Source organism: Lotus japonicus, chromosome 1 (genome assembly GCF_012489685.1).
Source record: "Lotus japonicus ecotype B-129 chromosome 1, LjGifu_v1.2".
Classification (NCBI taxonomy): domain Eukaryota; kingdom Viridiplantae; phylum Streptophyta; class Magnoliopsida; order Fabales; family Fabaceae; genus Lotus; species Lotus japonicus.
In genome coordinates this window covers 56,520,720-56,546,296 of record NC_080041.1, presented here as the reverse complement: position 1 = coordinate 56,546,296, position 25,577 = coordinate 56,520,720, and the positions used below count along the sequence as shown (strand labels likewise).

Here is a 25,577-nt window from a genome sequence, read left to right as displayed (position 1 = left end):
AGACCAACTCCCCCAACTATAAATAGGGGAGGAATACCCATTTATGAAATAACAAGATTAAAATTCAGTTATTCTCTCTCCAAAGTGGTTACGCTCTCATTCTCTCTAGGAATCTCACATCACGTTCCTTACACCTTAGGTACTATACCTCATCTCAATGTTCATGATGGAACATTTGGCGCCGTCTGTAGGGAACGGTAGATTTTGATTCCCGGACTGCGTGGAAGGCAATTTGGTTTAGAGAAGTTCAATTTTCTGTGTGATTTTCTTCGGTTTTTAGTTTTTCGCTTGAAGTTCTTTGGTTCACTAAGAAAGATCGATGGAGACACGTCGTCGACGATGCGACGAAGATCAGGAGCAGCGGCGCGGTTCGCCTCTACGTCGCGTGAGAGGCAGGCCGCAACGCGACCAAGTTCGCCGTGAAGAAACCGATCGGTTAACTCCTCCACCACCACCACCTCCACCTCCTCCTTCTCCAGCGCCTCCATTACCTTCTCCACCAACTTCACCAGAGCAGCAGAGAACACCAGCGCACTCACCCGGAGCTTCGGGAGAGGAGACTCCGGCACCTCAGGCACAGATCTCTGGTCAAGACTGGAGGCGCTTGATCCGTAGTGTTGATGATATATGGCAGCAAAACGATTACTTAAAAGAACAGCTAGAATATTATCGTTCTGAGCAGCAGGATGAAGGCGAGCGCGAAGCGGAAGCCGTGGCTGAATTCGAACCGTTCTCAACGGCAGTAAGGGAGGTTGCTATACCAGATAACATGAAGAATATTGTCCTTGAGACAAACAGCGGGAAAGCTGATCCCAAAGAGCACCTACTATATTTCAATACAAAAATGGTGATCAGTGCCGCTTCCGACGCTGTGAAGTGCAGGATGTTTCCAGCTACGTTCAAAGGCATAACCATGGCGTGGTTTACCACGCTACCTCGAGGATCCATCACTAATTTCCGTGACTTTTCATCAAAATTCCTTGTCCAGTTTTCCGCCAGTAAAACCAAGCAAGTGACAATTGAGGATCTCTGCAACATTCGTCAATCTGAGGGCGAGACTCTAAAGCAGTACGTAAAACGATTCAGCGCGGCATCAGTAAAAATTGAGGAGTCAAAGCCGCACGCCTGTGCACGTGCCTTCAAGAACAGGTTGCAGCCGGGGAAGCTGAATAGCAAGTTGAGCCGCAAGCCGGCTCGGTCCATGGCAGAGATCCGGACGCGAGCAAACACCTATATTCTGGACGAAGAGGATGATGCTTTCAAGCGAAGGCGCGCGAAAAAGGAGAAAGACGGCGAACGGGGGAACGCTTCGCCTGAAGAGAAACAGAATAAGGAGAGGGGAGAGGGCAGCAAAAGGCGAGACAGGAAGGTGAGGACAGGAGAGAAGGCTGCGAAGGAGCCATTGTACCCCAAGAGAGAAAATTTTGAGCGCCGCAGACCGTGGCATCAAGCTGACCCTCGCCGGGGAGAGGAGTCAGGGAAGAGTCTAAATGCACATTTGATAGAGTTGCTTCGAGAGGTCAAGGCAACCCACGCGGTTGAGGAAGGCGAGAAAGAGGCCGACCCGCCCCGAGTGGCGTTGGATAAAACGAAGTGGTGCGAGTATCACCGCTCGGCGGGCCACGACACGGGAGATTGCTTTACCCTGAAGAACGAGATTGAGAGGCTCATTCGAGCGGGACGATCGCAGATGAACGACCGTGGCGATCGGTGGAATGGAGAACGACAGCAAGGGAACCGGTAGAAAGGGGCCGTCAGCAGGATGACCGCAGGCGAGACGACCGCCGACGTACGCCAACCGCTGACAAAAAGGAAACACTGACAACAAGGAAGAAGGGGGCGGAAGAAACCTTTAATAAAGACCTTGAGCCGCCAATTGGGACAATAAACACAATCACGGGTGGCTTTGGCAGGGGCGGAGACACAGCGTCGGCAAGGCGAAGGCACGTGAGAGCGGTGACATCAGTGCAACAGTATGAAACCCCATTCGGTTTCCAGCATCCAGATATTGTGATATCGTCGGCAGATTTCGAAGGGATCAAGGCACACAAAGACAATCCTGTGGTTGTAATGATAAGGATTAACAGTTTTAATGTGCGGCGGGTTCTTTTGGACCAAGGAAGCTCCGCTGACATCATCTACGGCGATGCTTTTGATCAATTAGGATTGACGGACAAAGATTTGATGCCCTATACAAGAACGTTGGTAGGCTTCTCGGGCGAGCAAGTTTAGGTACGCGGATATGTAGATCTGGACACAGTCTTTGGTATCGACAATAACGCCAAGCTACTCCGCGTAAGGTATCTTGTGTTGCAGGTTGTGGCATCTTACAACGTCATCATTGGAAGGAACACACTCAATCGCCTCTGTGCAGTAATTTCGACGGCACACCTGGCGGTGAAATATCCGTTGATGAGTGGAAGAGTGGAAAAGATTGTAGTTGATCAAAGGAGGGCGAGAGAATGTTACAACAACTGTCTCAGCCTGTATGGAAAGAAAGGAGCTGGCGAGGGACACAGGTGTCATGAGGTTGAGGTCATCCAAGGTAATCAAGGCAGGCAAGGGGGAACGAAGCAGGGGGTTGACAGGAAGATAGCAAGATCAGGGAGCAACAAAGGACAGGTCAGGATAGATGGCAGGACGAGCAAGGATGGACAGTTCACGGACGCGCATGTAGAGGAGCGTTGGGCAAGTGTGATCGCAGATTTAGAAGCGTATAAATTCAGCAGGGGTGTTGGCGATCGAGCCTAGGCTCACGATTAGTCAAGAGAGACGCTTAGAGAAGCTGGTAGAGGACAAATTTGACCTCTTCAACTGGAGCTCAAAAGAACCAGAACTCTGGGAACTACCGATGTTAAGGAAACCGAATCTCTCGAATTCAGGGCGAGATGAGCAAAAGGGAAAAGGAATCACGATTCAAGGAATGGATCAGCGAATCGTCCAACAGGGCAGCGGTGAGAAAAGAGATAACAAGGCGCGCGAGCGGTCTAAGGACAAGAAGAAGGCGAGGAAAAGGAGCCCAGTGAGTCGTCTCCCGGGTAAAGCAAAAAGAGAGTCAAAATATTGGAAGCCTGTGGGTTCGGTAGTTTTCAAGCCAGGGACGTCCAAGCGCGACAAGCAGAAGGGCAAGATAGGAGAAGTTCCTCATTGTCACGAGGCGGGCATGGAAGGAAGCCAGCCCAAAAGTAACGATGAGTGGATAGCGAGCACGTCGGGCTCGAAAGATGTGGTGATGGGGATGATACTTTGTCCCGAGGGGCTGGAAGCGGAAGCGTATGGAAAGCAGGGCCGAGGACGCAGCAAAGGAAGCAGGAACAAGGACACAGCAACAAAACAAAAAATTAGGACAAAAAATAAAGATGCACTATTTTTCTCCGCCACGGGAGTTTTTTAATGAGGCATCCCTCCCATGTAAAATTTTTTAATAATCAAATACAAAAGGATATGCTCAAGTAATACTCCTAGTTGGATTACAATACGACGGTCGCTCGGTGGGAAAAATTCCCCGAAGGTGGCGATCCCAACACGACCATGATGTTTGGGGATCGCTCCGGGAAAATCCGACGCGAACCGCTGCTATCCAGATAGCAACTCAACTAACATGTCACGTTCGCCCGGTGGGAAAAATTCCTTGAAGGTGGCAATCCCAACACGACCTTGATGTCTGGGGATTGCTCCGGAAAGTCTGGCGTGAATCGCTGACCTCTCGTTGGCGATGTGTGCGGGTAATCTCCTTGTCCAAGGACAAGCAGTTTATCCCAAAAGGCTCCCCGAAATATGGGCAAACGAGACCTCCCCGAAATATGGGCGAGAACAAAAACTAGGCATAAGTCTGGGTAAACCTATATGGTCATTGGGTCCCTAGCAACTGTAAGTCCTCGCCGGGACAAAACCGGCGAGGCCACACCTGCTTTTACAGGAAATATTGGTGTGAAAAAGAAAGCCTTAGTCCAAGGCTGAGCTAAAGTCCTAGTTTCGCTGGCACACATTCAAAATCGCTACACGAGCACAAAATGCAAAGCCCAAAGGGCACAAGGGCGCGAACGAGGAGAGAAATGGACAAACGGAATCCCAGCAAATTTTCATTAAATAACGTGGGGTGATATTAATTATAAAAAAGGGGGGGGGGGTAAAGAAAAAAGGTAGATACAAAGATGATACAAAATGTTCAAACTGCATTAACGTCTTCTGTTTCCCTTGCGTTTTCAGCTGCCGCGAAATATGCAGCATTGAAGCCCGGGGGATCGTCTTAGCCGACCAACCCGTGGGGGGTGACCTTCTTGAAGGCTCTCGTCCCGCTGAGGTCAATCCCCTCATAAAAATATTGAACTTGGGCTTTGGCGAGGAAGAAACCGCTACTACGCTCTTCCATAGCCTCAGCAGCAGCCCTGACCGCCAACCTTGCCAGGAGAGTTCTGATCTCGGAATTCACACGGTTTTCTGCGTCCGCAACAACTATGGCCTTTGTTCCTAATTCGGACCTCACCTCGGCGAGGGATTCGTTCGTTGACCCCAACTCGCTGCGAAGGAATGCGATCTCTTTGTCTTTGACAGGGCAAACAGCCCTGCCCGCCGCGATCGCCTCGGCCTTTGCCTTCAGTTCCTGGAACATTTCCCGCTCGCCCTCCAGTTCCTCCGTTCTCCTTTCACAAGCGGATAAGTCAGCCTCGCGATAACTCATCTCGATACCCAAATTGTTCAGTTTAGTCATTTGGGCCGCTACCTGGGTCAACAACTTGTCACGCTCGCCATGTGCTTTGAGTGTAGCGTGGCGGTAACCCTCAGCCCTCTAACGATGCTCTTCAACTTCAGTGGCTGTGGCTGAGTCCTGTGACAACTTGGCGAAGAGACACCCCGCACGCAAAAGGCTCGAGATGGCCTCTCGCGCCACACCATCAAGGTCAGGACTCTCAGTTCCTCTCATGCTGCCAAGAAAAGGGTCAGTTAACATAAAGTCGACAGGGCAGGGCTGCTGATTTGAAACAAAGCACGTCTGCCCATCAAAAATCGGATGGCTAGCGGCGGGGGAAGAACGGCGAAGCGGAAGCGAGGCGGTGGGGGTTTGGTATACACTGCAATGAATGGTCCAGAGAGAGGGTCGTTTGGGGAGCACTAGAGGGAACGTCTTCCGAAGCATGTTGATCAGCGATGACTTCCTCAGGAAAGGGCGAGGACCCCGCATCGCCCGTGGGGTTTGGCTTTTCCCCGCCCACCAGGTCTTGGCGAGGGGCAGATGTTTCGCCAGCCCTGGGGTCTCTTGGCTTTCTTCTTTGTTTTTTTTTTTTACTTTTGAGGCGAGGGAGTCGCGACCCTCGACTTTTCATCTGTGCCAGGGGCGACCCTTTTGGATTTTTGGGATTTTCTTGTTGGGGAAGGTTGGTCAGCGTCGTCGGTGGACATCGGAGCCGGCTCGTCAATCTCCAGCGGAAGGATGGAGTCTGGTATTGACTCGCCAGACCCCGTGGCAACGACGTTTGGGGCCGTCACGACCGTTTCAGAAGGGGTAGCACCGAATCTTATGGTCCGTTTCTTTAGAGAGGAGGCGGCGACCTCGACATCAGCATCCGCGACAGCACATTTCCTCTTAACCCCGTTAGTATTAAAAATGAGAGGAAACTCAAGTGAGTCAGCAGCTAGGGCGCGCTTGAGCGCGACTTCAGTGAAGTTCATTCCTCCTAGAAATGAGGGGAGGGTGTTTTTGCGAGCGACTTCAAGCAACTATGAGCACTCAAGGATGGGGAGCCCAGCGAAAAAGCCAAGGATGGCTTTATCTTCATCGCTCAGCGATGTGTCGGACGACTGCGGGACGTCGCGAGGACTCTCGGTCCAGTAGAAAGGGAACAGAGCAGTCCCGTCCCGGCGGGTGAAGGCTTCAGGGTAGGTAGGATGTACGAGTATGCGGAAGTACCGGCGCCCGGGTCCCTTCTTGACATTGCTATTGTAAGGGTAGAGGCGCTGCCGGCCCGTACGAGATTTCAGAGAGACCCACCTAGGAGTTAGAGTCTTCAAGGATTTTGGCTCCACGCTGTAGAAGTAGAAAAAATGGGAGGTTTTTACTTCAAGACCGACGGCGTCGCAGAGAATCTCAAAGCACCGAATGAAGGCCCAAGCGTTCAAATGAAGTTGGCTTGGGGCTACATTGATTTCTTTCATTACCTGACAGAGGAAAGGGGAGAAGGGTAGTTTAATCCCAGGTCGAGGAAGAAGTACTCGTAAACATAAAAAAAGTGGGGTTGCTTCACGCCTTGTTCTATCGTGCGGTGCTGCCAGGGACGGCGGATTTCCAAGCCCCGACCGGTGATGAGGACATCTTCGAGGGACTTCTCGTGGTAAAGCCCGCCGGCCTGGCGGGATGTCTCGGCAATAGACTTGTCAGTGGACTCCTCAGAAGGTTGGCAGATGGCCTCCTGAGTGGGGTCTTGAGTTATGGACTGGGGTAAGGTGGCGAAGATTTGGTGCCAGAAAGCGTTCTTTTCATTTTCAATAAGGGGAAATCCCTCGGAGGGGGGAGGGTTAACCGAAGAAGGAGATGTGGGAGGATCCTTTGGTGCGGCGTTGGGGAGTCATTTTTGCTGGGAGGAAGGATAAGGATGGGAAAGGAAGAGGGTGCTAGTTTGTCAATTTCAGCAGATTGTAGGAATTTCAGAAGTGGTGAATGAGTGAGGGAAGGGGATTTTAAAAGTTGGGATAAGCAGCGGTTGGGAAATCGTGCCTCATCATGGCAAAGGTGTAATGATCACTCAAGGGAGTGTGGCGCGGATTTCGGGAAACAAAGGCAGCGCATTAAATGAAAAGTTACAATGGTTGAAGCTTATTGGCTTGAATTCAATTTGTCAGGCTTTACTATGATTCGAAAGGACGTTTCAAAGGTAGTGGTTGAGATTCCATGGATTTGCTGACCTTTACACCACCTCAGGGCGCAACGCGTGGCACAGGCTCGACACATGTCAAAAGTCACGATTCAGGGCACGTGCGTAACTATGGCAGGGCGAGCAGATCCAGCATCATCGCCACAAGCTCGCTTGTGGACTCAAACCGCCGGAGGAGCAAGATGGGACGTTCGAAACTTGAATTTTTAAGCTTTAAATTACCAAGCCATGTTGGCAACTGTCCTTTGATTTCATACCTTATGTTTTAACATTAGTTAGTTCCGTATGGTCGTCGCCTTGTTTCTTCAGTTTAAAGACACACTTAGCTCTCATACTTCGAGCTCGGTGTCTTGTGGACTTGTGGTCTGGGCGAGACCCCAGGGTCCCTCGTCCAGGAGCGCTGGCCTAGGGTGATAAGCGGACCAGGGACTTGGGCCTTCATCCCGGAGGCCCAACTGGCCCATTAGGACGATTCAGAGGCACTAAGCCCAACTCCCCCAATTATAAATAGGGGAGGAATACCAATTGTAAGGGACTCTTAGCTCATTTATGAAATAACAAGATTGAAATTCAGTTATTCTCTCTCCAAAGTGGTTACGCTCTCATTCTCTCTAGGAATCTCACATCACGTTCCTTACACCTTAGGTACTATACCTCATCTCAATGTTCATGATGAAACATTCTTGGTCGAATTTTGTGCAATTTCCTCTGATTTTCATGTTTTTGGTTGAATTTCTGGTTCACGGTTGAAGGCGTGGTGTAAAGGCGTGGTTCACCACTGCGTCGTGTGAGGGGAAGGCCTCGTCGTGAGGAGGTTCGTCGCGAGCAATCTGAGCAACCGACTCCTCCTCCTCCGACGCCTCCATTACCTACTCCACCGTCCTCACCTTCGTAGCAAGGATCTCCGGCACGCTCGCCGGAAGCCTCAGGAGGTGGGTCGCTGTTACCTTAAGCTCCGATCACTCACAGAGATTGGAGACGTTTGGTATGCAACGTTGACAACATACGGCAGCGGAATGATTACTTGCAAGAGCAGTTGGACTATTATCACCTTGAGCAACAGGACGAGGGAGAACGGGAGGCGGAGGCTGTAGCGGAGTTTGAGCCTTTCTCTATGGCGGTGAGGGAGGTAGCAATTCCTAACAACATGAAGAATCTCGTTCTGGAGACGTACAACAGAAGGAAGGATCTAAAGGATCATTTTCTCTACTTCAACACGAAGATGGTGATAAGTTCAACTTCTGATGCGGTGAAGTGCATAATGTTCCCGTCAACTTTCAAAGGCACGACAATGGTTTGGTTCACGACTTTGCCTCGCGGATCTATCACGAACTTCTGCGATTTCTCATCGAAGTTCCTTGTTTAGTTCTCTGCAAGCAAGATCAAGCATGTCACGATTGATGATCTGTATAACGTTTGCCAGTTAGAGCGAGAAACTTTAAAGCAGTATGTGAAGCGGTACAGCGCAGCATCTGTCATGATCGAGGAGTCGGAGACGTAAGCCTGTGCGCGCGCCTTTTAGAATGGACTGTTGTCGGGGAGGCCGAACAACAAGCTAAGTCGGAAGCTTGCTCGTTCGATGGCGGAAGTTCGCGCTCGGGCGAACACTTATATCCTGTATGAAGAAGACGACACGTTCAAAAGGAGGCGTGCCAAGACGGAAAAAGATGGCGGTCAGAGGGACGTATCGCCAGCAGGCAGGCGAGGTCGGGAGAAGGGAGAAAGTAGCAAGCAAAGGGATAAGAAAATCAAACCATCGGAGAAGCTAGCGAAGGAGCATCTCTATCCGAAGAAGGAAAACTTTGAGCGACAACGCCCGTGGCAAACTGATTCTCGCCAGCGCGAGGGGTCAAGAAAAATCCTGAATGCACATTTGACAGAACTACTTCGGGAGGTCAAGGCAGCGCATGTAGTTGAAGAGGGCGAGAGGGATGTTAATCCGCCGCGGGTGGCAGTGGACAAAACTAAGTGGCGCGAGTACCATCGCTCGGCGGGCCACGACACCGGTGATTGTTTCACATTGAAAAGTGAGATTGAGAGGTTAATTAGGGCAGGACGCTCACAAATGAATGATCGCGGTGATCGCTGGCATGGCGAGCGCCAGCAGGGGAATCACTATAAGGGAAACCGCCAGCAGGATGACCGCAGGCGGGATGACCGTCGTCGGACACCAACAACGGACAAGAAAGAGACATTGGGGACAAGGAAGAAAGGAGCTGAAGAAACCTTCAACAAGGATCTCGAATCGCCGGTTGGAACAATCAATACAATTGCAGGGGGCTTCGGCGGTGGCAGCGACACACAAGCGGCGAGACGAAGGCATGTTAGGGCGGTAAGTTTTGTACAAGAGTTTTCAATTCCATTTGGTTTTCAGCACCCAGACATAGTGATATCATCGGCAAACTTTGAAGGAATTAAGACACATAAGGACGATCCCGTGGTGGTGATGGTGAAGATCAACAATTACAATGTGCGGAGAGTGCTTCTAGATCAGGGTAGTTCTGCGGATATGATCTATGGTGACACACTTGATCAATTAGGGTTAACAGATCAAGACCTGATGCCATATTCTGGGACTTTGGTAGGCTTTTTGGGGGAACAGGTTTGGGTACGCGGCTACTTGGATTTGGACACAATTTTTGGCGTTGATGAGAACGAGAAGCTCTTGCGAGTAAGGTATTTGGTTTTGCAGGTGGTCGCGTCGTATAATGTCATCATCGGTCGGAACACGCTAAACCTCCTCTGTGCGGTAATATCGACAGCCCACCTGGCAGTGAAATACCCGCTGAACTGCGGGAAGGTAGGAAAGATCGCGGTAGACCAACGTCGGGCGAGGGAATGTTACAACAACTGCATGAGCTTGTATGGTAAGAAGGGAGCTGGCGCCGGGCATAGATGTCACGAGATTGAGATTTTGGAGGGCGATATGGATCAGCGGAGCGTCCAGGGCCGGGATCAGAACGGCGCGAGAAGGCAAGGACGGTGGATCAGTGAAAGGTGCGGGGGACCAAGAAGGAGTCGAAACCAGGAAAGGCCAGACGGCAGGATAGGGAAAGATGGGCAATTTACCGATGCTCATGCTTAGGAGCGCTGGGCAAACGTGGTCGGGGGCCTGGAAATGTATAAGTTCAGTAAGGGAGTATTGGCGATTGAGCCCAGGCTCACGACCGATTAGGAAAGACGCTTGGAGAAGTTGGTAGAGGACAATTTTGATCTCTTCAATTAGAGTCAAAAGAATGCGGCATTCTAGGGGTTGCCTAGGTTCAAAAAGCCAACCCTGTTGGGCACATGTCAGGAAGGAAGCGGAGAAAGGGGGGCAGTGCTACATGGTGCGGTTCAGTTGAAGATTCAGCGAAGCCGAGGCGAGCAAAGCAAATTGGGAAAAGTTGATCAATCCCGGGGCGAGTCGAATACTGAAGAGGAGCGGTGCCAAGCGCGTCGCCACAGGAGCAAAGGGAAAGGGAATGTAGAATGTTGGAAACCAATGGGGGCCGCAAATTTTAAACCTTCAATGGCGGCCCGGTACGTCAAGCGAAGGGACAAGTTAGGCAAGCGCCCATTCTACCATAGGGTGACCAAGGGGGGCGACCATCCTCACAGGAGTGACAAATGGGTGGCGAGCACGTCGGAGCTAAAAGATGAGGTACGTGGCGTGGTACTCTGATCAGAGGCGACGACTACTTGGAAGGTAGGAGCAATGGCACGGCAGGAAGGAGCAAAAATTAGGACAAAAAATAAAGATGTACTTTTTTTCTCCATCGCGGGAGTTTTTTAATGAGGCATCCCTCAATAAATGTAAAACTTCTTTTTACAATCAAATACAAAAGGATATTCTCAGCAATAATCCTAGCTCATAACTGAATTGTAATGTTTGCTCGATGGGGAAAATTTCCTGAAGGTAGCGATCCCAACACGACCTTAATGTCCGGGGATCGCTCTGAAAAGTCCGGCGCAACCGCTGCTACCCGTTGGCGACGTGTGCGGATAAGCTTCTTATCCCAAAAGTCTCCCCAAAATATGGGCGAGCAAAAGACTCCCCGAAATATGGGCGAGCGTTTCTAACTAGGCTAAGCCTTGGGCAACCCACCATAAGCCCTCAGTTCGAAACTGAGCAAAAGTCCTAGCTAAACCTGGCACACCCTCCAAGTCGTCAAACGTAATTCAGACTTAAATTGAAAACAAACGCAAAATTGAACAATGGCGAAATAAAAAGCAAAAGAAGACAAAAAGTCAAATTTTCATTAGCAGCCAGCCTCGCTGGACGGTCATAATTACAATAAGCGGTAATGAAAATAAAAACAAATAGTCAAACTCAATTAATATCTTCTTTTTCCCTTTCATTTTCGGCAGCCAGGAAGTACTCCGCGTTAAAACCTAGGGGGTCATTTGGGCCAACCAAACCCTCGGGAGTGAATCTCTTGAAAGCCCCCATCTCGCTAAGATCCAGCTCTTTGTAGAGGTGCAAGACTTGGGCCTTCGCCAGGAAGAAGCCAAGACCACGCTCTTCCACAACTTCAGCAGCAGCTTCAATCTTCAACCTCGTCTCAAGGGCCTTGACATCGGAGGATGCCTGGGTCTTTGCCTCCGCGATAGCTTTGTCTTTAGCCTCTATCTGGGTTCTCGCCGTGGCGAGGGCTTCATTTGTCGATGATAGTTCGCCGCGCAGGAACGCAAGCTCTTTATCCATAGCGACGCAGGTTTCCCTACTCGCAGCGATCGCCTGGGCCCGGGCGTCCAATTCCTTCTGCTTGTCGACAAGCTCATCTTCTAATTCTTCAATTCTAGCCTCGTAGTCAGACAAGTCAGACTCGCGTTCACACATTTTGATGCCCAAATTGTTCAGCCTGGTCACCTTGTCCGCCACCTGGGCTACTGGCCTATCACGCTCGCCATACGCTTCAAGCATGGCAGTGCGGTACCCCTCCGCCTTCTGACGAAGCTCTTCAACCTCAGCGGCGGTGGTCGAATCTTTGGAGAATTTAGCAAATAGACAACTAGCATGGAGAAGGCTCAAGACGGCTTCTTGAGCGACGCCATCAAGATCAGGGTCTTCTACCTTCTTCAAATTCCCAAAGAAAGGATCAATGAACATAAAGTCGACAGGGGTAAGTTAGCGATCCACCGTGGGACCTTCTTTTTCCTCGGGGTCCATGTGTTCGGGGGCGGGAAAAGAGTGACAAGGCGAGGGCGGAGGCGACGACAGAGCGACAAGAACCTGATCCTCGTCATTACAATCCATTGAACATGCGGGGGATGCCCGAGGTGAGCTCACCTCGACTTGTTGAGTTGAATGATCAGATACAAGGACTGATTGAGGGGCGGTGGTAGTGGTCCCCTCGGGCGCAGGTTGGTTGGCGATGAACTCCTTAGGGGCGGACGGTGTATTCACCCCGCTTCTGGATTCGATTCGCCCCCAGCAACCGGATCTTGGCGAGAAACGATGGTCTCGCCAACTTTAGGCTTTTTGGATTTTTTGTGTATCTTTTTCACCAAGGGGGCGACAATTTTATCTTTTCCATCTAACAATGGTTCGCTAGATTCAACTTCTTTGGATTTTCGGTGCTTTTTCTTCCATGGAGGGAGGACAGTCTCACCAACAGTCTCGCCGACAGCGCTTAGAGTTAGCTCGCTAGATTCGGAAGGGACGGTCTCGCCGGCGGTACCCGGCGCTGGCCCACCAGATAAAGCCTTTGTGTTCTTTTTCGGAGAGGGGGCGACGGTCCCATCGTCAGCACCCGAAGCGGCGATGCGTTTTCTCTTGCCCCCACCGGTGTTGAAAATGGGGGAAATTCAATCGCCTTGGCGGCAAGGGCACTCTTTAGTTCAGCCTTGGTGAACTCCATTTCCCCTGAGAACAAAAGGAGATATGCGCAACAAGGGTTAGTAATAGATACAAAAGAAAAAACATGATGGTGCGATGCAAAGAGGGGGTAGGAGGGAATCCAACCTAGGACTGGACCAAGGGTGTTTTGGCGAGCGGCCGCCAACAGTTGCGAGCACTCAAGAATGGGGAGCTTGGCAAAGAAGCTGAGGATAATTTTATCTTCATCGCTTAGCGACGCGTCCGAGGGCGGCTGAACAACGTGGGGGGCTTGAGTCCAGTAAAAGGGAAACTGGGCAGTCTCATCCTGTAGGGTGAAAACTTCAGGGTACGTGTAATGCACAACCACCCGGAAGTATCGACGTCCGGGCCCCATCTTGACATTGCTTTTGTATGGATGGAGGCGTTGTCGACCTGTGCGGGATTTTAGAGAAACCCAGCCTTGGGCCTTCAGTGACTTCGGCTCTACGGCGTAGAAATAAAAGAAGTGCGCAACCCTCGGCTCGAGGCCGACGGCGTCGCACAGTATCTCAAAGCACCTTGCAAAGGCCCAGGCGTTTTGATGCAGTTCGCAGGGAGCGACGTTGATCTCCCTCATCACTTGGCGGAGGAAGGGGGAGAAGGGTAGTTTGATCCGCAGATCAAAGAACAGGTACTCGTAAACGTAAAAGTAATGGGGCTTCTTTACGCCGTGATCAACCGTGCGGCGCCGCCAAGGGCGGTATCTATTTAAGCACTTCCCAATAACAAGAATGTCTTCAAGGGACTTTTTGTAACAGAGCCCGCTGGCCTAGCGGGCAGTTTTGGCGACGGATTCATCGGAGGCTTGCTCGGAAGGCTGGCAGATGGCCTCTTGGGTGGGAATCTGGTCTGTGGGTTCAAGAAGGGTGGCGAAAACCCGGCGCCAAAAGGCCTCGATGGCCTCCCCGACGAGGCGAAGCCCTCCTGGAGGACAAGGGTCAACCGGGGGTGGAGATGCAGGGACATCGTTCTGGGAACGGGAAGATTTCTGGAGACGGCGTTGGGAAGTCATTTTGAAGAAGGTAAAACGGAAGGGGGCGCGAGCACATGGATGTAGGAAGTGGTGTTAAGGTATCAACTCTCTGAAAGAAGTAGAGAGGCAAAATAAGGAAGCAGGGCTCAAAGTTCCTAAAAGTGACGAATGATGGGAGAGGGGGGTCTTATAAGGAAGTAGTTGTTGAGATCGTGTCCGCATGTAAGGGTAGTGGGAGATCGTGCCTCATGATGACAAGGTGAAATGATTACTTTGGGGAAAGAGACGCATATTTTGGGGAAGTGGGAGCGGCGCATTAAATGAGAAGTCAAGACGGCTGGTTGGTTTAAATTTAGATTGGCAGACTTTATTGAGATTTGATGGGATGTTTCGAGGGCAGCGGTTGGGATTCTGCGGATTCGCTGACCTTTGCATTTCCTCAACATATTACACGCGACCTACACGTATCAAACCACCGTGATTCACGGCGATCGCAGTAGCAGCTGGGCGAGCAAGTCAATCGGTGTCGCCACAAGCCCACTCGTGGGCTTGTGGACTCAAAGGAGTCTGTCAAGAAGAGTCAAGATTTAGCTTTGGCTTTATTTATCATGCCATATTGGCGACCTACCTTGTTCACTAGCCTTGATATTAGTTAGTTTTTCTTATGATTGTCGCCTTTGTTTTAAAAGACACTCTTAGCCCTCATGCTTCGAGCTCGGTGTCTTGTGGACTAGGCGAGACCCCAGAGACCCTCGCCCAGTGATGCTCGCCCATAGGCGATGCATAAGCCAAAGGTCTGGGCCTCCTCCGAGAGGCCCAACCGGCCCACTAAGGACCGTTAGATAAGCCAGGCCAAACCTCTCGCCTATAAATAAGGGGCGGTTACCAATTGTAAGAAACTCTTAGCTCATTTGATGAATAACAAACTTGAGATTCAGTTACGCTCTCTCTCTCTCTAAGCGGTTACACGCTCTCTCTCTAGGTTATCTCATTGCAATCCTCTCATTCTAGGCACTATACCTTCTTTCTATGTTCTTGGCTGGAACATGATTGTCCCAGAAAGGTTATATCAATAAAGTGTTAGAGAGATTTAGAATGAAAAGTTGCTTCGCAGGAATAGTTCCAATTCAGAAAGGGGACAAGTTTAGTAATATGCAATGTCCTAGGAATGATTTGGAACGAAAGGAAATGGAGTCTATTCTCTATGCATCAGTGGTTGGGAGTTTGATGTATGCTCAAACATGCACTCGGCCAGATATCAGTTTTGTTGGTGGAATGTTAGGCCGATATCAAAGTAATCCTAGAATGGACCACTGGAAAGCTGCAAAGAAAGTCCTTAGGTACTTACAAGGCACCAAGGATCACATGCTTACATACAGGAGGCCAGATCACATTGAAGTGGTTGGCTACTCGAATTCAGACTTTGTTGGATGTGTAGATTCAAGGAAATCTACATTTGGTTATGTATTTTTGCTCTCTGGTGAAGCAATATCATGGAAGAGTGCAAAACAATCAGTTATTGCTACTTCAACTATGGAGGCTGAATTTGTGGCTTGCTTTGAGGCCATTATTCATGCATTATGGTTGCGGAATTTTATCTTAGGGCTTGGTATTGTTGATAGTATAGAAAGGCCGCTAAGAATTTATTGTGATAATTCTGCAGCTGTCTTCTTCTCTAAGAATGATAAGTACAAAGCACATGGATTTAAAGTACTTAGCTGTCAAAGAAGAAGTGCAGAAACATAGAGTGTCTATTGAGCATATTGGTACTGATATGATGATAGAGGATCCGCTAACTAAGGGATTGCCGCCCAAAACATTTTCTGGCCATGCTGTAAAGATGGGCATTATAGACAAGTCCTTGTTAGCATAATATTATTGAATGCATATGTACATATGATGGGTTTGCTTGTATGGACATGACACTTATGAATTCAATTAAATATGTGTTTCTGTTTGTTTTACCTGTTATTCATAGTACGGTGTATACGTGTATGGTTTAGATGAGATAACAAGTTGTGTTTTGTTTGAAAACATTAAAGTTGAACATTGCAGGAAGTGTTCATTAAAGTTGTTTTGATTTGATTTGGTTCTGTGATACATGGAAGGGATCATGTCGCATGATGAGTTGTGACCGCCATGATCCGATCATCTCATTTCAATTAAAGATGAACTGATAAATTTCAGCGTAAAGTGCGCACTTATGGTTTGTTGAATCTTCAAGTCGTCACATGGGCCAAGTGGGAGATTGTTAAATTATTTTAATAATTAATGTGGCTCATGTAACTTATAGAATTAACTTTATGAAAAGATCCTCAATGTGATGGTCATTAGGATATTAAAGCAATTAAAGTTAGTTGGGAGTTTCAAAATTCAATTTTGAATTCCCTCTCCTCTTCCTTCAGAAAATTAAATGATGAGTGGGTGGTTACAATAACCAACCTGCAATAAAGGGAGCAGTTTTCAAAGTAACGGATTCTACCTCTCTTCTCATCCATCAGAGAAGGACTAAAAGTAGAAGGCAAAGAGGAGAGAAAAAGATTAAGAGAGCATAAGGATTTCTTCATGGATTCTAGCATGAATCCTGGTTAGTTATCTTCTCCCTTTAAAGTTAGTGAGAATCATATGAATTAAAGATCCTGGCTTAGGTTTTCTGTATGTTGAAAACCCTAGAGTAGATGAAATTTGCTAACATGAGTAGCCACTAAGAATTCCATGAACACTCACTCCTTCTAAAAGAGGCAGAAATTAAAAATGCTTGTGGACTATTATCAGCAATATTCAGCAGTACGCGAAGCTGCTTCTTCTTTTCGTTTGTGGAACTTCAATGCCTCCCTTAATGAGGGAGACTTTGATTTGGAGCTTTTAATGAACGTTTTGATGGAGACAGACACATATGCCATCAAGTTGTCATTATTATAATAAGAAATTAAAGGAGTTGCTACCACTGTGGTGGGAGTTCAAGTGCTCAAATGTAACTTCAATTGTAACTTATATGTTCCTCCTTACCCACAAAATAAGAAGCCAACTTGAAAAATCTTGAAACTATCATTGGGTGTTATTTACCACACCAACTTATAGCATTCAGTACTTTGAAACACAATGTTATCCTATCCTAACAGTAAAACATCACTTTCTTAACATTCTCCTTCACTGCAGGTAATGACCTCACAACAACAGGTGGAGGAGTACTTGTACTTGGTCCATCCATTCTGCGACGACGAGCAACATCACCGGTCATGGTCCCACTGTCCAAAGCTTCAGGTTCCATATAGAACCTTGCTCGGTATGCTGCCAAATGTGCATAGTACGCTGGCGGCACTGCAATTGTCACACATAATCATTTACCAAACACAACTTGTAATCAAATTTGAACTATTGAGTCGAAAAATCAATGATTTAATGTGTAACAAACTATTATCAGAGATGGAAAAAAACGGATCTGGATCCTCTGCAGCAGCCATCTCCCTCAATCTCTCTGCTGCAGAGTTTTTGGCCATTAGATTCATCTACAATTCACAGTCATAAACATTTAATTTTTTTAATCAAATAAAAAAATACGCACGTGACGCACAATGGAAACTTGATAGGAGCACCGCAACCACCTAGAACCAAATTTCTTCTCCCTTTACCGCTGCATTGTTCATCACCACATTCCAAACAACAGTGAGTTTGCCTTGCCTCACCGATGGTCTATGACAATGTTTACCAAATCAATCTACTCAAATTGAACCAATTGATTCTTCGTTTGAAACTGAAAACCCCCAATTTTCTAGGTAAAAAAATTTCTGATTTGGAAATGAACACAATCATTGGTAGATGTAATCCTATATTTCAACTACTCAATCTCAAACACAATGGCCCCTAGTTGAAATATCATGTATTTTCAGAACCTACAATGCGATTGATATCCTCGTAGGCTTATGAATTGGTGTGTTATGGTCGCTCGTTGCCAGCGGTGGTGTGAATGTGGCCCACTAAACGAAGGAGACGGTGTCGAACTGTCGGTGGTGATGGTGACCAGCCGTTGGATAGTGCAGTGGCAACGGGAAGTGGAAATGATTTCTGGTGGTTGCAGTTCTCTTCAGGGACAGCTTGTGTCACGTGCCTGCTTTTTTATTTGATTAAAACACATTTTTAATACTTAAAATTCTGAACCGTTGGATGAATCTAACGGCCAAAAACTCTGCAGCAGAGAGATTGAGGGACTAGCTGCGGCAGAGGATCCAAATTCAATTCGAAAAAAACTCACCAATAGATACTGATCGCGTGCACCTTGCATAGCTGCAACAAATATTTAAAAATATTAGATTACAATATCTTGATTCCAATATCACATTACTAGTTTATTACTTACGTATAGCACAGGTTGTAGGTAAAGCTTTGCAATGCATCAGCAGTGAAATTGTTTTCATCCCATAGGACGTGGTAATAAGCAGGACGACTTGTTCCCTGTAACATGATTCATAGTCATAAGAACATATATAATCATTCACTTCCAATTTGAAAGAAGCTAAATTTACCTGGATGCCAGAATGGCTACAAAGATAGAAATCGAACTCCGTCGGATGGCAGATTTTGGAGTCCACAACGGTACCTGCAACTTTCACATCAGACATGCCCAACAAGAATATTATTATGATTATTATACATGCATGAATGCACGCTTTGCACACTATCAAATTACCGGGCAAAATATTGCCACTCGCATCAACAGAACTCTTGTCATCATGGTCCCTAGCAAAGAGCCTAGTGTGATGGCGCTTCTTAACCACAACAAAAGTTACATGAGGCTGATATTCGGGCTCAAGCGATGCACAAGCCTGAAAGCGGGGGAATAGAACAAATAGTTAGCAATTAACAACATATATTATTTAAACAAATTGTTGGATGATATTCTCCACCTTTCGGATAGCATCAAGCTCAAACAATAAAACTTGATGATGCTGTCCTTCACTTACACCATCCCTGCAAATTAATAATAATTTAGAATCATACCATGATACCAACATCAAAAGAATACTATGATCACAAAGGATTTAAACATTATTGATAAGACTACCTGTAAAATATGATGCGTTCGGGCTTTCGTTGATTTGTAGCCCTAAAGAAAGATATAAGAAGTTCCCTACCAACAAATTATGCAATGAGACAAGTAACTAGAAAAACTGAACTTCAAGGAAAATTTTCTGATTGGTTACTAGCTGGCCATATGATTACAAGGGATAAAGATAAGAGAGTACTTGATCATTCCACCGGTTGATGTTCCTTTGACTGGATCATGCCATTGTTTGAAAAGATCTTGAATGATCTCCTCTCTATGTGTTTGGGCACAAACCAAACCAGCATACTTGGTGATTTCAGGCCAATCTTGAGAAGCAACAACCTATAGTATCAACAAGCATGATTTTAGAGAGAGTGAGCTAGTATAAAAAATATATTTTCAAGCATCAGTCGCTTGAACCTAGCTAAACACACAAATTAAAAACACATACAGCTGCTATGGATGGACTTGATTCCTCTCCAGGGTGCGGATGAGTGACATCCGCCCCAAAAACAATTGTAACCTTGTCACTGACAAAAGGAATTCTTTTTGAAAGAGCATCAACAATGACAGTGTTTCTTCCCCCGACCTTCACATTAATCTTCAATGCTACGTTTGCCAAGTATTGTTGTCGATTCCTCTTGAGAACATTCTTACTCAAACAACATTGTGAAACAAGCCCAAGATCGGTCTCACATATGCGTTTGAGATCCCCTACATATAAAACGACCAGGAAAGTAACAATAGAAAGGGAAGGTGGTGGAGAAAAAGAGAGATCACTTAAAAAATCATACCATAAAGAGAGCCATTGTTATCCGGTAAAATAACAATGAGCAAATCAACATCCCTTCCCCGAATTATGTTTTTAGCATCTTGATATTGGGCTCTCAGAACCTTGCCAACTTGATCGGGTGGAGCACTCCGTGTAGGAACCACCGGCTCACGATTAAATGTCTACCAGTAAAATCAAGTAATGAAGTAAATTGTTTGTCTATAAGAGAAGAGAAACAATTTTAGCAAAGATAATTTATACATAACATACCATGCCTGAAGTCCTACACATTTGGGCGAGTTCATAGCAAAAGCTTTGGGCAAATCTATCCTGAATGTTCCTTGCAAAGTTTATGCAGAACCAGTTGTTGACTGCCCCACCCTCGGCCAATTTCTGAAATATTAAGAAAGCGAAAGGTATTTCAAACTTAAATTAACTTTGAAATATTGACTCTAATCATAGTAAGTTGATAATCATAGAAAAAATACCTTGTTCCTCATATTCCATTTGCCTTCTCGAGGAAGACATTCCTTTTCATTACCAGTATCATGATATTTGAGCTGAAGGGAAGATAATGTCAATTGCCATAAGTAAAATCAAGTGTCAAAATGTGTTGTTTAAGAACAAAAATATACCCAAGGTGGAGGAAGGACCCGAGCTTCAACTTGAGCAAGCTTGTCACTGATTTTGATTCCAAACTCTTTAGCATAAGGATCTTCATGATAGGCATTCCTATTAAGGGTCTGCACTATATCGTTCTCCCTTTGTCTAGGACGTTGGCAAGTGGATTTTAGCAAATTAGTAATTTGCTTCTCATTAAGGCGTTTTGTGTGCCGTTGGCCATGTACTATCTTGCAAACCTACAATATTCCAAACAATTAAGGGCACGTTTGTTTTTGAGTTGGGCCCTTCAAAAGCACTTTCAGTTCTATGTAACTTTGTGCCATTTTGTTTGGTAAATTTTAAACCCAATTTTACTCAACCCACTTTTAATCCTAAATCCACTTTCACTCAACTCACCAAAATCAACACTTCTACGTTGAGTGAAAGTCCCGTTGACACTATTCTAAATAAATTTTAAAACTAAAAAATCTAATTCAGACAATACTACCCCAACTTCCAATATTTACCCATTTCTCGTAAAATCTCATGAAATCTGTTTAAATTGAAAAACTCAATTCTCATTCACGAGAATGATATATTATAAACTAGTGATTTTTTTAAATATAATAATATACTGTATTATCTATTAAAGAAGTAAACGTTGTTTTGTATTTTGATTTAGAGTATATATAACTACAGCTTACCTTTAAAAAAAAACAGCTTAATTAATTATGTTTTAGTTACTTTTTAATTTACACATTTTAATTACTAACATGTATTTTTAATACTTTTATATTAACTACAGTACAAGAGTAGTTAAAAATAATGAATGGATTTTTTTTTCATATTAATTTTATTATAAAAATCATACCCCTTTTAGTAATTGTACAACCTAAAAATGCTTTTCATTAGTATTATCCAAACATAATTCATGATATCAAACTCTGTTTCGAAATAAAAGTATCTAAACATAAATCACATTACAACTAACCTACTTTAACTCAAACTCTGTTTTCCAAACCCACATTCACTCAAACTCTGTTTCGCAAACTGAAATCCAAACACACATTAAGTCATTTACATGCATACACATAATCCAAACATACATGAGGAAAGCTAACAACACTCTCCTCTGAACACTCGCGCTCTCTCTTTCCATGCATTTAGGTCCCACCAAATCTATATAGGGTCACATAACTTAGTGAACACTATATAGATTTTATCCAATTAATGAAAGAATGTTAAAAAGAGAGTATTGCTAGTATTTTCCATGAGACAAACTTACCAACTGCTGATAATGAATTTGTTAGATTGTTTGTTTACCTCCATTGGTAAATAGTTAGGCTTCTGTGTGTTGCCCACTTGCAAACAAGGCAAGTGAGGATGTTGAATTTCATAGCCATATGACTTATAGAAATAGTCAACAACAGACTTGAGTGTTCCCCTCTCATCCACATGGAATCTAAAATTAAATATTGACAAAACTCAGTCAATCAAAAAACTAAAGATCAACTTATTTAAATAAAAAACTATTCTTCTTGTTACTCACGTCAAATCTCCAGTAGCCTGTGAGGTCAGACCACAGACACGATATTTCCTTCTCATGTTTCCACGATGTGTTACTTCCACTTTGAGACCACAAAGTGCTTTTTTTATCTGAAAGGAACAAAAACAAGAGTTCAAGCTAGCGCATAGAGAAAATAGTAATAAAATGTTGCAGTGTATGTAAAAGATGAACCTTGCCGCGGTCACCATTAGACAATGGACTACGAGAGCGTAAGACATCCCAGTTGAGCAATTTAGTCACAAAATCTTTGACTGGCAAAGCCTCAATAAATGCGGTTGATGATATGTCTACACATAAAGCATTATTAACATTTAGCTAGTTAGTAATTACTGAAGGAAAATTTGAAGCAATACAAAATGATATTTACATACCAATGTTGAGTGACAGTCCCATTTGAGTGGGACGAATGCTTTGATAGAAACCACGCCAACTTTCCAATCCGTCACCTAAGGACTGAGTTCTACCAATATCAGGTGAAAAAAATGATCTCCCCACTGGACAATACCTATAATAACATCAAAAATCCAATTCAGGCCAAGACAGCTAATTCCACTACTCAAACCTGCAACTCCAAAGTCACACAATAGCAATTTTACTTGTTAGTAGGGAGTTCACGCAGAACAATGTCAAGAACTTGGAGAGCTTCTTGAGGAGCGTCAGTTTGCCTTCCTTCCAAAAAGAGTCCCAAGTGGTGAAGATCTGCTTGAGCAGCGAATTTTATCACCACTTTGAACTCATTATCCCTCCTCCTCCTCCTGTATCAAAATAAAATTAGAGACAAGAAGATTAACAAATGAACAATTAATTAATAGGCCCCTAGTTGGTAGTTAACAATAAACATGAAGCAAATTAACCTCGGTGCGCCATCATCATCATCCTCTACAAGGTTGATTTGAAACTCTTCTAATGTGAACGGCAATGACCCTGCTGTATAGAGGCTCTTCCTGCCATCATAGGCAGGAAGTCTGTTTCCCAGAGAGTCACGGTACTGCCTCACCAGCTGCTTCATGATAGCACGGTTCACATCATTAGAAGTCACTTCTGGAGTAATAGTGACCTAAGCAACCAAGAGAATCAACAATATAAGTAACATGCATGTTATACACAAAACGAAAGGCAATTATTACCAACCATTTAAGGATGAACTTACATCATAATGATATAGTTCTTTGTTAGGAAGGTCCAAGAAGAAATGGTTAGCCTTCACAATGCACTTAGTGCCAAGGGTACCCTTTCCCGGGCGGAGGGGAATTTCAATTGTTGATGAAGTAGAAGCACTCTTCTTAGAAGGGCTTTTCACCTCCTCATAGCTTTCACCACCACTAGGTCCTTCGGTTCTTCTCTTTCTGTCCATGATGAACCCTGCACACACACAACACAATGGAAAAAACAATACCAGTGTTTTTTATTAATTACTAGACACAACAAATATTACAAATGCAATCACATCAATGCAAAAGGTAATTAATAACTCGGAAAACACTCAAACACACTAATATAATAAACTTTAGTTCTCACCAAATTCTTTTGAGAAAATGATAAAGAGAAGCCACCGTAGGGGAAGAGAAGGAAGGCAACGTTCAAGGAGAACGTACGTGATTGGTATGAGTAAGCATATCAAAGAAGAGAATCAGGCTATTCCCATGATAATCACCAGCTAGTTTCAAATGGGAAGAAGAGAATCAAGAAGGAAATTACCAAAAATAAAAGATCAATGGTGCAAGAACCACACATGAATTGATCAATGGGAGTTTGAATATTTTGTAGGGGGCGAGGAATGAGAGAAATTAATTTTAGATTGTCATTAATCTAAATCAGAATCATACATGTGTTTCTATACAAGAGGAAATTGATCTAACTATCACTAACTAACTGGAACTAACTGGAATAGCAGGTTGTTACAACAGAATGAGTTTTTTTAAGTAAAAAACTGGTAACATACCCGTGTCCGGTCAACCTCAATGATTGCTTTCCCCGTTAATTGTAGTGACCAACTCACATATTCTAAATTATGATCGTGTGTATATATATATATATATACACATAGGGAGCGGATGAAGTGAGAGGAGTGGTTTAATGTGAGAGATGAGAATAAAGAATAAGAACAGTTGGATTATAATTGATGGTTAAGATTTAATTCAATTTACTGTACTCCACTTATTCTAATTTCCTAACCCACGCGCAACTTCTATTTCTCCCGTTCCCTTTCTTTTCTCGCCGCAGCTTCGCCATTGATGAATCATGAATCCTTTCACCCATTAATCTTTCTCCATGTTCTTCCTCTTTTGCATCATCACTCTGGTTAAGGTTGTGAAAGTCATACCCCCAAATCCCCAATATGTACCGTTTCAATTTCCATCCAGTCTCAAATTAACATAACATAGAATCTTCCTTGATTTCTATGTATGTGCCATGTGAAATTGTGGATTACAGTGAAGAAAATTAGAATTGCATAGAAATTAAACTATGCTATATGAAGGCGGTGACAGTGAATACAACTCCTCCTTAAAATAAAATTAAAAAACTCAAATACGAACTGTGCGAGAGAGATATGCAGACAAACGAGGAAGATAAAAGAGTAAAGACGCGTGCGCGTGGGTATGTGGAAAGAGAGACATTTGCAGATTTTATGAACAGTGTAATCTGAACCGTTAATAATGATCCGATGGATCTTATTGATGGCTCTCATCTCTCACATTAAACCGCTCCTCTCACTTGATATGCCCCCCTATATATGTGTGTGTGTAAGTGTCTATATGTATGTATAAGGTATGTGTGTGTGGGGAATCCTAACTTACGTATGTGTGTGAGAAATTTAGAGGAGCAAGATATGAGCTATGATACGTTTACACCTCTAACTTCATTTCCACCTTCACTTTCTCTTTATCTTTTTCTTCTTTTTCAATCATATCACATTTATTACTCTCTCTTCTTTTCTTTCTATCTCTCTCTTCTCTCCATCTTTTACACATATATTTATAAGGTGTCAAAGTAACTTAATTTAGATATCGGTATCATCTTACATCTTGTCACATGACCAAATAACCAGCTCAATTATTTTCAACATAACTCTCACTTTTGGGCATAAAGGTAAATTGGGTTTAATTTTTTAATAAAAAAATGCATTCCCCCATCAGTTCCAATTATCCATCTCTACCTATCACACCTATCATGCTACTTCATCAATCACCCAAAATCCCACTACTACAAGAGTTAATCTCACCATGGGCAGCACATGCGAAACCATGAAGCCAACAACAAACGGCAAAAACAGAACTGTGAGATAGTTTGAATGTGTGATTTTCTCATTAATCTGAATAGGTATACATACAAAACTAAGCCAAAACATTCCTAATATGTCTAGCTTAATTATATACATGATTGTAGCCTAATTACAAAGACTAAATAAGAATAATACATATTCCTATTCTATCACACCCCCGCAGTCAAAGCGGGAGGTTCACTGACGCTGAGACTGGTTCGAAAATCATCAAAAAGGACTCGAGGGAGGCCTTTGGTGAAGATATCCGCAATCTGGTGACGAGAAGGAACATGAAGGATGCGTGCCTGGCCACGAGCGACCTTCTCTCGAACAAAGTGAATGTCCATCTCAATGTGTTTAGTGCGCTATGATGGACAGGATTGCCGGATAGGTAGATGACACTAACATTATCACAGTAGACCAAAGTAGCCTGAGAAAGAGAAAAGTGAAGCTCCAAAAGTAAGTTGCGGAGCCAACATGATTCAGAAACCACATTAGCAATGCCTAGGTACTCTGCCTCAGCACTAGAGCGGGAAAGTGTGGGTTGTCTCTTGGACGACCAGGAAATGAGCTTGTCGCCGAGAAACACACAGTAATCAGAAGTAGACCGACGAGTGTCGGGACATCCACCCCAATCTGCATCGG

General features: G+C 45.0%; 2 protein-coding genes across 2 annotated transcripts; one reads left to right on the top strand and one right to left on the bottom strand.

Annotated features, from left to right (window-relative positions):
• Window positions 1-319: 319 nt before the first annotated feature.
• On the top strand, window positions 320-2,751 carry LOC130739544 (uncharacterized). The gene is made up of 3 exons (XM_057591871.1): window positions 320-1,740; window positions 1,914-2,205; window positions 2,317-2,751. The coding sequence occupies exons 1-3, from the start codon at window positions 320-322 to the stop codon at window positions 2,749-2,751; spliced, it is 2,148 nt and encodes a 715-aa protein (XP_057447854.1).
• A 13,836-nt stretch (window positions 2,752-16,587) lies between these two features.
• LOC130731925 (protein argonaute 1-like) lies at window positions 16,588-23,543 on the bottom strand. Its single transcript, XM_057584086.1, has 21 exons — window positions 23,189-23,543; window positions 22,821-23,032; window positions 22,525-22,727; window positions 22,267-22,425; window positions 22,042-22,175; window positions 21,842-21,957; window positions 21,653-21,759; window positions 21,427-21,565; window positions 20,136-20,360; window positions 19,989-20,060; window positions 19,771-19,893; window positions 19,523-19,682; window positions 19,180-19,442; window positions 18,928-19,070; window positions 18,747-18,812; window positions 18,589-18,652; window positions 18,372-18,507; window positions 18,208-18,281; window positions 18,042-18,136; window positions 17,937-17,968; window positions 16,588-17,005 (listed from the first exon to the last, which is right to left on the bottom strand). The coding sequence occupies exons 2-21, from the start codon at window positions 23,022-23,024 to the stop codon at window positions 16,800-16,802; spliced, it is 2,721 nt and encodes a 906-aa protein (XP_057440069.1). The 5' UTR covers window positions 23,025-23,032; window positions 23,189-23,543; the 3' UTR covers window positions 16,588-16,799.
• Between the last annotated feature and the right edge of the window lie 2,034 nt (window positions 23,544-25,577).